This window comes from Suillus paluster (assembly GCF_016628075.1).
Source record: "Suillus paluster strain FC165 chromosome Unknown EDB91scaffold_17, whole genome shotgun sequence".
Taxonomy (NCBI): domain Eukaryota; kingdom Fungi; phylum Basidiomycota; class Agaricomycetes; order Boletales; family Suillaceae; genus Suillus; species Suillus paluster.
Window position 1 is genome coordinate 489,878 of NW_024537577.1, and position 12,252 is coordinate 502,129.

The 12,252-nt window shown below is 48.4% G+C and overlaps 6 protein-coding genes across 6 annotated transcripts; 3 read left to right on the forward strand and 3 right to left on the reverse strand.

The window, feature by feature from the left end:
• Positions 1-123: 123 nt before the first annotated feature.
• EDB91DRAFT_1080901 (uncharacterized protein) lies at positions 124-1,913 on the reverse strand (the record flags this gene model as incomplete). Its single annotated transcript, XM_041315303.1, has 14 exons — positions 124-167; positions 221-416; positions 472-496; positions 582-762; positions 867-998; positions 1,049-1,108; positions 1,165-1,188; positions 1,218-1,238; positions 1,278-1,309; positions 1,434-1,462; positions 1,514-1,552; positions 1,601-1,615; positions 1,668-1,774; positions 1,841-1,913. The coding sequence occupies 14 exons, from the start codon at positions 1,911-1,913 to the stop codon at positions 124-126; spliced, it is 978 nt and encodes a 325-aa protein (XP_041178784.1).
• A 342-nt stretch (positions 1,914-2,255) lies between these two features.
• On the forward strand, positions 2,256-3,098 carry EDB91DRAFT_210501 (uncharacterized protein). Its single transcript, XM_041326454.1, has 2 exons — positions 2,256-3,009; positions 3,064-3,098. Exon 1 carries the CDS (start codon positions 2,748-2,750, stop codon positions 2,934-2,936), a length of 189 nt encoding a protein of 62 aa, XP_041178785.1. The 5' UTR covers positions 2,256-2,747; the 3' UTR covers positions 2,937-3,009; positions 3,064-3,098.
• A 440-nt stretch (positions 3,099-3,538) lies between these two features.
• Positions 3,539-4,537, reverse strand: EDB91DRAFT_1050809 (uncharacterized protein; the record flags this gene model as incomplete). The annotated part of the gene is made up of 1 exon (XM_041313561.1): positions 3,539-4,537. The coding sequence occupies one exon, from the start codon at positions 4,535-4,537 to the stop codon at positions 3,539-3,541; it is 999 nt and encodes a 332-aa protein (XP_041178786.1).
• An 877-nt stretch (positions 4,538-5,414) lies between these two features.
• EDB91DRAFT_1124488 (uncharacterized protein) lies at positions 5,415-5,935 on the forward strand. Its single transcript, XM_041318359.1, has 3 exons — positions 5,415-5,636; positions 5,689-5,734; positions 5,799-5,935. The coding sequence occupies exons 1-3, from the start codon at positions 5,491-5,493 to the stop codon at positions 5,928-5,930; spliced, it is 324 nt and encodes a 107-aa protein (XP_041178787.1). The 5' UTR covers positions 5,415-5,490; the 3' UTR covers positions 5,931-5,935.
• A 2,010-nt stretch (positions 5,936-7,945) lies between these two features.
• On the reverse strand, positions 7,946-9,896 carry EDB91DRAFT_1124491 (P-loop containing nucleoside triphosphate hydrolase protein). Its single transcript, XM_041318360.1, has 6 exons — positions 9,875-9,896; positions 9,218-9,826; positions 8,883-9,169; positions 8,617-8,832; positions 8,391-8,568; positions 7,946-8,337 (listed from the first exon to the last, which is right to left on the reverse strand). Exons 1-6 carry the CDS (start codon positions 9,875-9,877, stop codon positions 8,290-8,292), a joined length of 1,341 nt encoding a protein of 446 aa, XP_041178788.1. The 5' UTR covers positions 9,878-9,896; the 3' UTR covers positions 7,946-8,289.
• Positions 9,897-9,982: 86 nt separating this feature from the next.
• On the forward strand, positions 9,983-11,785 carry EDB91DRAFT_1124500 (Yip1-domain-containing protein). Its single transcript, XM_041318361.1, has 12 exons — positions 9,983-10,102; positions 10,160-10,376; positions 10,423-10,468; positions 10,518-10,597; positions 10,648-10,711; positions 10,777-10,863; positions 10,921-10,937; positions 10,993-11,129; positions 11,183-11,252; positions 11,316-11,493; positions 11,537-11,624; positions 11,684-11,785. The coding sequence occupies exons 1-10, from the start codon at positions 10,057-10,059 to the stop codon at positions 11,356-11,358; spliced, it is 807 nt and encodes a 268-aa protein (XP_041178789.1). The 5' UTR covers positions 9,983-10,056; the 3' UTR covers positions 11,359-11,493; positions 11,537-11,624; positions 11,684-11,785.
• The last annotated feature ends 467 nt before the right edge of the window (positions 11,786-12,252 follow it).

Below are 12,252 nucleotides of genomic sequence, written 5' to 3' on the forward strand. Positions count from 1 at the left end.
CAGACTCAATTGCGGACATCGCTCTTAGATCAGACATCACAAGCCAATTAAACTGTTGAATGGGATATACTACTGTATACGCGGACACAAAGTCTCTGCATGGATTATGGTACATAGCCTCTTTCATGGTTCAAATCCCCCCCTCACAATCCAAATACTCCCGCTCCCTGCAGAGTACACTACGGGTGTTAGTCATACGACCATTTGTCGTGCTACACACTACGACTAGTTGACACGTGTACGCGCCCCTGGAAAGCAATTCCAGTTGTGGAGGTTCCTGCACCGGAATCAGCCTTCACTTTAGCATGATACTCTCGAACACTAATGATGAGGCGTGGTCCCAGCACAAACATCTGCACCAGCAAGAAAATTTGGAGAAGGCCGTTATAAACCTGATTTTCCATGGAATATGGGTCCTATATTAATGATGAACCATGATCACATGCAGAGGCCAGTGACAGGTCGGCATACCGCTGAGATCGGTGACAAAGAATAACTGAGCTGTAGGCAAGAAACAGCAAAAAAACTAGCGGGTGTGGGTCTTCAATGGAAGAGGATAACGACATTGACACTGAGCTCACCTCGCAAAGTAAACCACATGAGATTTTATTAAGACCGTAAAACAGTCCCCAATAATCCCTCCTGCTGATTCTCGTCGCAGTTCACGGAAGTGTTTCATAGCAATCCAGAGTGCGAGACACAGTGTGAGGACCTCCCATACAGTGCCGAGTATCCAAGTCAGTGAATCCAGAAGTTGGGCATCTACGTCGTAGTTAATATTGCACATATAGGTGCCGGAGAGAATGAATGCCTCTGGTATTCGTCAATGAGTCCAATGCACGTCTTCCATTAATAATGAGGCTTACCCGCTGAATTCTTCGTGAAGATTGCGGCGACCACTCCGGCGAAGATGTTGGAAGCCAGGAAAACGACAACGAGAAGTATCAGTACCTTGCCGGATTTCTGAGACATGGCATGCAACCGAGCGATCATGATGACTTGGATGATGTTTCAGTCAAGTCGACATCACTGAGGTGTCACAGCTCACCGCCCAAGATTGCATTTACAATGAAGTCCATCCAATCCAGGGCGAGATAAATAATATAGCCTAACAGAACCAGTTAGCAATTAGCCTCAAGGATCACGCACTCGACTCAAACTTACAGCTGTGGCAGTCATTAGATTGAACTAACAAGCTTATTAAGAATCTCACTTACCCCTACATGAGAATGCTGATGCTTGGACGAGAATGGTAGGCATCATTACAGAACACTCACTGCATCTGTCATCGGGATTGTTGGAACAGCAACTGTATGTCACCGGTAAGAAGAAATAAAGATGGTCGATGTGTGGGGACATACTCAGTATGCTATTGCTGATTGCGAGAGTCGACTGATTAGCACAACACCGATTACTTAGCCGTCCGAACATACACAGCATATATTATTCCAAGGTAGCGCATCTAGGATATTGCCAAGTCAGCCAGCCACACTTAAAAATGCAAGATACACACACTGAGATAGAGAGCAGTCATCAGGGACCAGCGTTGCCTCTGGTGCGAGTTAATTGTATTATCAAGTTGTTCTTCAAGTAGACTCACCCAGATCAGTTCGACCTATAAAACCATTCTTAGCGAGATGGCTGCTCCGGCAATGATATCAACCTACCTCTTGTCCGAATGTCAGTGCTGGAAATGCCATGAGGATGTCAGAAATTCTTTGCTTAATGTTACCCTGCTCACCCCAATCGTACACCAGTCCAACAGAAGCAGCAACTGTAAAACCGCAGGCACGGTTAGATCGACGCGTTGGCACTGTCATCGTAGCCCTCTGGCACGAACCTGAAAAATAGCTGGAAACGTGATACCACTGGATGGACGGCCACCAACTGGGATCATTTGAGACTAGGGTCATGTTATTCGAGGATGGGTATGAGGGTGCTGCGAACTTGGTAGGTGTATGACCACCATCCAGCACTTTTATGACTGAAACGACTATTATGAGTATGGTATCTAATTCAACTGTTTGATCAAATACAGCAATAAAATTTAAAACAGATGTGAAATGCAAGATGCATCAATCGATTATCCGTAATTGAGCGGCACGCGCCTGTAAGTATTACCGCTGTGAAAACGACTGCGAGCAGGAAGCGAGGCTTCTTGTGGGGGAATAAATACCTATAGGAAATGGAAGATCAACGGAGTCGTGGTATTTAGTAAACAACAACCGGGGCGACGTACCAATAACCAAAGAGAATGATAGCAACAATTGGGCCATGTGGGTAGTGCATGGAATACGCAAATTGAACGGATCTAGCGCCATATATGCGATGGGTTGGGATGTCAGCGCTAGAGACACAGTCTACCCGACGGTGGGATTCGGCAAATCCCGCTCCTTGCATAAGTATTGCAGAAATTCATCGAAACCATCAGGGAACACCTCCCCTTTGAAATCAAGGTAATTTCTGATAATTGCAAGTCATTTCCCTGTTTTCGAGGACCGCAGTCGTGCTTGATTTCCAATAGCTGGGAGTTCTCAAACAGTCCCGGGCCGGGAGTCGGTTGCAACACCTTTGACGAGAACGACACGGCACACTTCCTTTCATTCCTCGAGGAGCTTCGCCAGCACCCAGTGGGAGAAAATCTCACCCTCTCTGCCGCCGTAGGATTGGCACCCTTCTTTGACGCTACCGGAAAATCTTTGACTGACGTTACTGGGTTTGCGAAGGTCATCGATTACGTCGCAGTGATGAATTACGATATTTGGGGTTCTTGGTTTCCGACTGTGGGGCCAAACGCACTATTGAACGACACCTGCGCCTCGTCTGCGAACCAACAGGGCTCTGCCGTTTCTGCAGTCAAGGCTTGGACGGACGCAGGGATGCCTGCCAACGAGATTGTGCTTGGCGTTGCTTCCTACGGTCACTCGTCTCATTGACAACGGTTTCCTCACCGAGCAAGGCATGCCTGCTGAGGGCATTCACTACAGATATGACGAGTGCAGTCAGACAGTAAATACAGTTTTACAACCTGAAGGACGATTGCTCATGTTCACTCCTTTATAGCCGTATATGACCTCACAGGTTATGATCTCGTTCGACAATGTCTAGTCAATTGCTGCCAAGGGCGAGTATATCAAAAAGACCGGGCTGCGCGGTTTCGCACTGTGGGAGGCGGATGGTGATTATAATGATATGCTCGTTGACTCTATCATCGATACTGTCGGGTATTAGGTGCGTCGCCGCTGATACACTCCTCCAGCTGCTTTTGCTTCTATAGAATTCACTTAATTACCCTTGGCTATAGACGCGTTGACATCCACTTCTTAATAGTATCCTTCCTTTTACCCAATGTTGGATGAGGATGCCCGCAATTACAGTTAACGGAGGCACGGTAAGTGGAGGCGCGCTAAAACTCTTGTGAGTGTAGTCACAAGATGACTCGCCCAAGACAACACCTGGTCAGTCTTTGTTGCAGTACTATATAAAAATCATAAGATAATACACGTATGGAGGGAATTCATCTAGAGTTGCAGATGCGTTACAATAGTCCACAAGCCCAGGCCTCCTCCCAATCATAGGAAACATTAAACTGCATGCGAAGATCCTCCGATTTAGTACGAACATCAACTGACAAAACATGCCCTTCCCCACTCTCAGTGTAGGCGTTTATGGACTTGTGTCTCCAGGGGCTAGACATCGAGGGAGTGGACAGCGTCAGCAGCTCGACGTCCACGTTCTCTTCGCTGATACATGTCCTCGCAGCGCCCGTGATTACGATACGGGGGAGGACAAGCGAGACCGTTCTAAGGCTTTTGAAAGAAGCCCATGGAACGCTCGCCATCCACTCAGGGAGCAGGTGGCTCTGGGGTTCCAAATCGTCGAATGTTGTGGGAGAGAGGAAGGTGAGGCGAGAGATGGAAGCAAGAAAAGCGGATCCCTCGGCACTGCTTGTGAGGGGATGCCAACGAATGAGATCCCCCACTAGTGTCAAAGATTTTGTGCTCCAAGGAGGAAAGTGTTCATGGTCGATATTCATGGCAACGTGGGAGTTCCATACGGACTCGATGCAGCCGTAAAGAAGCCACAGACTTCCAAAGTCAAGCGCAAGGGACGGTGCTGATAGTAGCACTGGAGCCAGAAGGCTGAAGTCAATGTCAGACTCAGACTGTGCATATAGGGCAAAGTTGCGGCGCATGGGAGCTTGTGGTGGAGGTTCGCAGATTTGTCCAAACCAAATCTTGCGTATGTGAGCTGCGTAGTTGAAATGAAGGTGATTTCCTTGTTGGGCGTATGTGTTCTGCAGGCGCAGAGCATGCACGAAGGCCGTCATATTGTGATATTCCGAGAGCAACACTGTGTGTAGAATTTCGGGAAGGACGGTGCGTCTGATAATTTTGGAGACGCGGCAGAGTGAGAGCGCGGATGAATATGGATTTTTGTGAGTTTTGAAGAAAGTAGGTCTTGAGGCATATCTGAGGATGAGCAGGACAAGCTCGGTCGAAAGATGAACAAACGGAAATTGAGAAGTTGGTTGCATAGAGGGCCAGAAAGATGCAAGACTGTGCGAGGGTGCATAAATTTTCGTTGAGATGTACCTTATAAACCAACTGATATGATCTACATGCGGACGTATAGGATAAAAAGGGGTTATGGCAAAGTTCCTGCGGCGGCAGTACGTTATTCGCCCCACCGCATTTGAGGGACTACAAACCGCGGTACGTAGTCCATGGGTAGTTGTTGTTCCTTTTGGTTGCGCAATGCGCTGCGGCTCCTGGAATGTATATACTGACTATTGTGCTCGAATTGTCAGGCCTATCGATGGAAACAAAGTTGCGACCGAAATAGGAAGGGAGCGAAGAATGGAATCTTCCTCGGAGCTAGTAAACCACCTAATGAGGTCTTCCCTTTGTACGGAACATCATATAAATATTCACTGGCGATAACGCTCGAAACACAGGTTCTGAAGAGAGGCTCGTCGTCGAGGTCCACTGGCACGATGGACGAAACACTAAACGAGAGCCATGTTTATAACCGTTGACTTTTCAACCGTACCTTACAAGTTTCATCTTCTTGACCACGAACAGACCAAAAATCAAATGTTGCGCGGGGGTTTGGCATCTATGATATGGCCATGCATCGATTTGATCAAGGATGCTGATATCATGGAGAATGTTGTTTGGGAAGTCACAATGTACGATGAACGTGCATATACTATTTGACGAGCAACGCGAAGCCAAGGCTGCCCAGGAACCGGAGATCCATTCGTGCCCCATATTTCCCTGTGAGCATTTGCTACATCAACTTCCCATGACGTTCACAGTTCTTCTCGAGTCTGGAAATCAATAATTATCATGCATTTTGGCTCAACTGTTTTCGCCTAAAGCAAGCCATCCGAGCAACGCCTTTACGTTCACACTGGAAGTTTCAGCCTATAAAACACCTGCGTGCTACTATGACTCTGCCTCATTCCCTTCTATAGTAAACACCATCATGTTGCCTTCCCGCTTCATCATGTTTGCGCTGCTCAGCTTCCTCGCTGGCGTCAATGCGTGTGTACAGTGCCCAGCCACAGTGATGTTCGAAGGTAGTGCCACGAAACTAGCCCAAACCATCCCAGGCGATGTCATATCTTGCATGTGCGCCGCACCCACGCATCTTCATTAAACAAAGTAACTAATAGGCCATCAGTTACCGTAAGAGCACCAGCCCAGCACTGGTCTGTCGGTATGATGTCGTAAGTGCTTTCTGGATATTGTGCAGCTCATTGTTCTTGGTTGAAATGCTACCGATGGCATCAGATCTTTGGCTACAATATAGAGGGGCATGATTATTGTCCGACATTCGCAATTGTGAAGAGGTGGGGGAGACGAGACACCCAACAGGAGGAGCCATGTTCGTCTGCAGACAACGGTGTATTCGGCAGTACTTAGATCACTATCTGTTACGAGAATTAGTACCAAATACTTAGTCGTGTCTTGCCTTGGCAAGTTGCATCATCCTAACCCCCTATTAAAATACCCCCAGTACTTACTAGAATCGTCCCGAAAACTAGCCTATAAATGTCACAACAATCAATCAATCTCATCAGGTTATCCCGGTTCAGACTGCCATGTCTAGGCCCCAGAACAATATTGTGTTTCTTGCTCTGACACACGTCACGACTGATCACGTGAGACTGAGCAACTTAAGATCTATCGTGAGTTAGCTTGAGTCTTGACTGCCGACTTGTCCGTCCAACCTCGACAAACAACATGGTTCAGCTACGTCGCTCGTATGGCCAAGTGCTTTAATTTTGTCCCCTCCTTGGAAGGGGTGCCTGTGTGCGCACTTTCCAATCATTGCGCTACAAGACAGGCCCAAGTTTTCAACTTCACAGATCAAATAACTGGACAAGTGGTAGCTGTCAAGAAGTCCCACATCCCGCTGCGGGTCAAACGTACGGTTATTCAACATGAAGCCCGCGTCCTCCAAATCTTGTGCGGTTATCCAGCCGTTCCATTGCTATACGCCATCGGGTGATTCGAACATCTCGAGTATCTTTCCATGGAACTGTTGGGACCGAGTATCCGTGAAATCATGGCAAAGACAGACGAAGTGCGAAGGAGGATCGCTCCTCAACTGGCTGTACAAATGGCGCCTACTCCCTCACTATCTCGCACATCATAGGCTTAATTAACCTTTTGCATGCCAGCTTTCGGCATTGAAGCAGGTTCATTGTCATGGCGTCATTTATGGTGACATATAAAGCCAGTCACCACCTAATCTGTCCTACAGATTATCACCGCATTCGCTTGATTGATTTTGGCATAGCGCGTCAGTACATCGGACAACCTGCCCCTATAGTCGACCCCGGGAAGGAGCCCGACTACGTTTTGGGAACTTTACGTTATGCGAGGTTGCACGCCCACCAAGGCAGCTTTAATTGGGTTAGTCATTTCAATCTTGCAATTTCAACACTGAGAAAGGGCAGCTTTGACACGACGAGACGACCATGAATCTTTGGCTTACACTCTTTTCGAGATCCTTCGGAGACGCCTGCTCTGGAATAGACCACATGTTCCCACAAGCTCCCCTCTTGGTGTCAGGCGTCAAGTTTTTGCAAAGAACCAAGCTTGGTCAGGTGCGCGGTTGGCAGAAGGTAGTGACGCTGCATTCGGGCAGTTCCTCGACGAAATACGTAGTCTTGGATTTAACGAAGCAACTAGTCTTCGTTGGTATCTCGGGGCAACAAGGAGCATCGTTACTATTTGACTTGGAGCCAAAGATACTTTGAAAGTTCACCGTGTCGGCGACAGCCTCCCACCAGTTCCCATATCTGGCGTGGGCTCGCGAGGCTCCGATCACCCGACCCACCATCTTATATCGTCCAGCCCGGCCAGTTCATCTACGCACAAGTACTCTCAAGAATAACGATTGAAGGTTACACAATTGGTCAAGAAGATCCATCCTATTGGCTAGACCCTTCCCTCTCTGACCAAACGTGACATACTGTTCCGCTACCTGCAGTCGTCCTCTCAGTCCGGACAGACTTGCGCGGCAGATCTGTTGTCAGATTAGCACATATCACTCGTCGACAGACCGAGGCATCGATAACCAAAGTGCTATTCACGATTGATCAGGAGTCTAGAGAACCTGATATCGCCATTGTATTAGGTTCAGGCTGGCTCCAAGATCCCACATGGGGCTACTCCGTTATGCATGAGTTCTTTCCTGATCAAGTGAGACCTACCCGCTACGGACGGAATTCATCCGATCTCGTCTTTTTATAGCGTGAAACAGTTTCGTCGCATTGGATGGTACCCTCGATTCCCTACATTCTCTCCTTCAGACCGGACACAACACTAGTACTGGCACGACGAGCGAAGAATCCAGCAAGCGCTTGGCCTTCACGGTGAATGATTGTTGTCCTGACGTTTACATCAAAGTGCACTCGTTAGGTCCAGACAGGTTTGACGAGCTCATCCCAATTTCCAAGAGACGTTCTGCTGATAGAGGATACCTGTGGATGTTGCCGGAGGGTGGACAAACTGATGCGATCGATGTGACATGCTTTTTGGACAGTTATTTCGATTCTGACATGAGTGAATGGCGGCGCATCCAGAAAGAACGGAACCCATCCCAAACCCGAGGTTCAGTAGACTACGGTGTCATTTTGGCGATCGAGTAGATATTTCATAGAAATGTTCCTTTCCATCATGCTCACATAATTCGGACAGTCGTAAGCTGCGTAGACAGAAGGGCACAAATGATAGTGTATGGAAATGCGAATTGACGATCGACAAGATAATTCTACAGATACAGGCCCTCGGGGGTGCCCTCGTTCTTCCTGTACAAAACCTAGAACAGCAAGAGCTCAGTCACGTCACCCACAGTTGAAACGTCGATCTTACCTTCTCCCTCGCAGCAGTAAAGTCCGCTTTTGTCACCCGCATCCGACGCTCTCGCAAAGCCAACATACCAGCCTCCGTGCAGACAGCCTTGATATCAGCACCTGAAAGATCATCCTTGGCCATGATGAATTCCTCGAGGTCGACATCTTCGTTTAGGCTCATGCGTGAAGTGTGTAATCTGTAATAATTTGGCCGACGTTATTAGATTATGCAAGGGAGGACGTACCGGAAGATATGCCGCTTGGTCTTTACGTCTGGCAGCGGGAACTCGATCTTTCGGTCTATACGACCTGGTCGAATAAGTGCGGGATCTAGTGTCTCGATCTTATTCGTGGCCATGATGACCTTCACGTCGCCACGAGTGTCGAAACCATCAAGCTGGTTGAGTAGTTCCAACATCGTTCGTTGAATTTCACGTTCACCGCCTGAAGTTGAATCATACCTTGAAAGCAGCGTCAGTATTCATAGACGAAAAGTAAGACGCATCGTTACCGTTTGGTACCTATAGCATCGATTTCGTCGATGAAGACGATACTGGGGGCGTGTTCTTCCGCTACGCGGAAAAGTTCGCGAACGAGCTTGGGACCGTCACCAAGATACTTCTGGATAAGCTCGGAACCGACCACGCGCAAGAACGTTGCTGACGTTTGATTTGCGACTGCCTTAGCGAGGAGGGTCTTTCCTGTTCCAGGAACACCGTAAAGAATCACACCCTTCGGTGGCTTGATTCCCATCTCCTCGTATAACTCTGGATGTGTCAGCGGAAGTTCGACGGATTCCTGGGAGACGTTAGTGCGATGACTCAGATAGCCAAAGAGCTACATTACTTTGATTTCTTGGATCTGGTTCTCAAGACCACCGATATCAGCGTAGCTCTCCGTCGGAGCTTTGTCTAATTTCATGACACTGACGAGAGGATCGGTATCGTCCTCCAGTACGCCGACTACTGCCTGGTTCTTGTGGTTGAGTAATACTGAGCACCCGGGCTCGATCCGATCCTTGTCGACGAAGCTCATGATCGAAACGTACGACTCCGGGCCACTAGCGGTACTAATGATAGCGTGGTCGTCATCGATAATCTCCTCCAGCGTGCCCACCATCATCGGCGTCCCTCTAATATCATCCACCTTAGACCTCTCATCCTGGTTCTTCTCCTCGCGAGACGACTCGGGCTTCATGCGCTCTTGATTATGAATGAATTCCTCCTCCAGGAGTAGGTAGTCTTTGATACGCTCCATCTTGAGTAGACGTAGCCTACACCGTGTAGCGGGGAAGACGGGGGGAAGCTTAGAGGCGGTTGCTGGTCCGCGTCTTTTCTTCTTGCCAACACGAGTCGGGAGAGGCGGCTCCCATTTCTTCTTTGGCGGCTCGGCTTTTTTGTCCTTGTTATCCTGGCCTTGGGGTTGGGTAGGAGGCATGCCTGATGGTGCGTTTCCCTGTAAGACATTTCAGAGAAAAGTAAAGAACTGCAGCTGATCACAAACCATGGTTATTGTACGGGCGTATAAGCCAGAAGCTGCTCGACGCGTCAGTCCATCCAAAACGGGCGCGAGAAAATACTTCCGTATGTGGATATCATGACCACGTCTGCATGAGCATCCACAATATGCGAGTGCGCAAGGGTGCCACTTAGTACTTACTCTGCTCATATTTACAGTTACTAACCATGAGCCATCTTCCATTAACTTCTACTTCGCGATTCATAGAAGCAGGTGCGTTCCAGATCCATGACACGTTCGTAGCCACAATTCGAACAGGGATCCATACAGACGAAGATGATGATGACCTGGACGAGCAAGACATCCCTGGTTTCTCAGCACCATCACCAGTCGTAGACAAGGGAAAATCGAGGGAACCAGAACAGCTCGCAAGGCCTTCTGAAACTCCCTCTCCGAATCCGAACGTGTCTGGCAACATAGGTTCCAATGGTGCACCCAGCAGCAGTTCCAACAGGCAGACTGTAGGTGGCATTCGAGTCGAGACTCGGTAAGTCTCACATATGTGCATCGACTACTGTGTAAACGTTCTTTAGGTATTCTGGAGTGGACACTCTAGATGAGCCTGTCACAGCCACTATCGTGAGTGCAGCCACCCTTGCCCCCTCGTAGAAGCTGACCCCAGGCCAAGGCACGCGACTTGCTTTCGATATACTCGAAGTTGGTACATGTGCTTTACCCTCGTAAATCCAGTGGACGTGAAGTCCTCAGGTTAGTAGTGCCCGACATTCCAGTTAGGTTCGGCGTTGATATTATTGCAGAGACTGGGATCTTTGGGGTCCATTATTGCTTTGTCTATGCCTAGGCATCATGTTGAGCGTGAATGTGCGTCTGCCTTTATTCGTTGGTGTGAGATGAATATGAATCAAATGTTTGTCCACGGACCACAGGCACCCGCCAGTCAGTCGTTAGGGGTATTCACTTCCGTGGTTGTGATTGTGTCCGTTGGCTCCCTTGTTGTGACCGTCCAGGCTAAGGTGGGGTATACTCATCTCCGGTTATGCAAGGACACTAATCTTGCCTCTCATTCCTAGCTTCTCGGTGGCAGAGTGTAAGCAATGCATCTCAGCCTTCCCCTGTCATGACACTCAAGCTCCAATGACCAGGTCATTCTTTCAAGGGCTTTGCGCGCTCGGTTATTGCATAGCACCATTAGATATCGCGGCACTCATCTCGTGCTTCGTGCGTGTCATCTGGGTGCGTGTGCCCATTGCCCTGGCTGCCTGGGCTTGGTGTATATGGGGTGCGCTCCGCCTACGTCTCATTCAATCGACTGATTCTTAATTCTGGCTCCAGCATCCGTAAACTTCTTGGACGGCACGAAAATTGAACCACAGCGCATCTTGCTCGCTGTATACCCACTCTTGTAAGTCATTGCAAGTCTATGTCTATTGACTTGCGAGAATAATGGGTTTTTTCCGTGTTGTAGACTTTTCTACTTTGTCCTAGCGTGGATGATACTTATTCAGTGATTGGACTTTGTTGAAAAGAGCGGCTTCTGTGGTAGACGTACATGTACCCAAGTTCCTGGCTCAATTTGCTGTAGCATGCGTTCCGATGTGACAGGGGCCAATACACCGAAGTTCACGTCTGCAAGGGACAAGGTTCTAAAGATCAGTTATGATACATCATCCACCAAAAACATCTTACAATATGTATGAGGGGTCACACCACTATCAGCAACTTCTTGGATGCCACCGCCTTCAACTTTCAGACCCTCACCGCGGTAGTTCAGTGTCTGCAAGATCAGATCAACGGTTGCCAACCCAGCACCTCATTTGCACAGTGAACACCGACCAAAAAGAGGCGGATAGGTAGCATAGATGTCGAAGTATCAAAAGAAATAAATGCAGTGTTTGTTGGCACGTTGACGGTTGCGCATTGGATTTGGGTGAGGTGATTCATATGCCAAAATTGGCGCTGGCCCATCATTTTCTTTTTAGCAGTCACGCCTCACTGGTAGCAGCAGCATAGATGGCATACAAAATCTCCGCTCAAGAAATAAATGCGCTGAAAGCCTTACCCGATAATATTCAAGTGCGGTTTTGGCTAGTAATCACAGTGGCACACAGCCCCCGACACATCTTATTTCTAGTGCTATACGAGCCCTACATGGAAGCGTAGCGGACCTCGACCTAGTTGTCGAAAACCTGCCACTTCCACATGAACACAAACACCGCCTGTTCCCGGTGTTTTATTCTCCCTTGGACACTTCTCGCATCCCTGAAGTCACCACAGCGACAGGCTCCATTGCAAATATCGCAAATATTACAAATATCCTGCTTGCTAAGGAATCTTTCCGTGGGGTCATGTTAGTCTGCAGTAACTTCCAGGTGGCTACAAATAATGAGGCGGAAGCCGGTCCC

What these genes read in the sequence shown, in the direction of transcription:
- EDB91DRAFT_210501 (XM_041326454.1), top strand. Translation starts at nt 2,748, where the DNA reads ATGAATTACGATATTTGGGGTTCTTGGTTTCCGACTGTGGGGCCAAAC.
- EDB91DRAFT_1124488 (XM_041318359.1), top strand. Translation starts at nt 5,491, where the DNA reads ATGTTGCCTTCCCGCTTCATCATGTTTGCGCTGCTCAGCTTCCTCGCT. An exon ending in GGCGATGTCATATCTTGCAT is followed by an intron (nt 5,637 to 5,688) that starts GTGCGCCGCACC and finishes ATAGGCCATCAG; the next exon opens with TTACCGTAAGAGCACCAGCC. An exon ending in TGGTCTGTCGGTATGATGTC is followed by an intron (nt 5,735 to 5,798) that starts GTAAGTGCTTTC and finishes CGATGGCATCAG; the next exon opens with ATCTTTGGCTACAATATAGA.
- EDB91DRAFT_1124491 (XM_041318360.1), bottom strand. An exon ending in ACCAGATCCAAGAAATCAAA is followed by an intron (nt 9,170 to 9,217) that starts GTAATGTAGCTC and finishes AACGTCTCCCAG; the next exon opens with GAATCCGTCGAACTTCCGCT. An exon ending in GATGCTATAGGTACCAAACG is followed by an intron (nt 8,833 to 8,882) that starts GTAACGATGCGT and finishes GCTGCTTTCAAG; the next exon opens with GTATGATTCAACTTCAGGCG.
- EDB91DRAFT_1124500 (XM_041318361.1), top strand. Translation starts at nt 10,057, where the DNA reads ATGAGCCATCTTCCATTAACTTCTACTTCGCGATTCATAGAAGCAG. An exon ending in GGCATTCGAGTCGAGACTCG is followed by an intron (nt 10,377 to 10,422) that starts GTAAGTCTCACA and finishes AACGTTCTTTAG; the next exon opens with GTATTCTGGAGTGGACACTC. An exon ending in GCATCATGTTGAGCGTGAAT is followed by an intron (nt 10,712 to 10,776) that starts GTGCGTCTGCCT and finishes CACGGACCACAG; the next exon opens with GCACCCGCCAGTCAGTCGTT.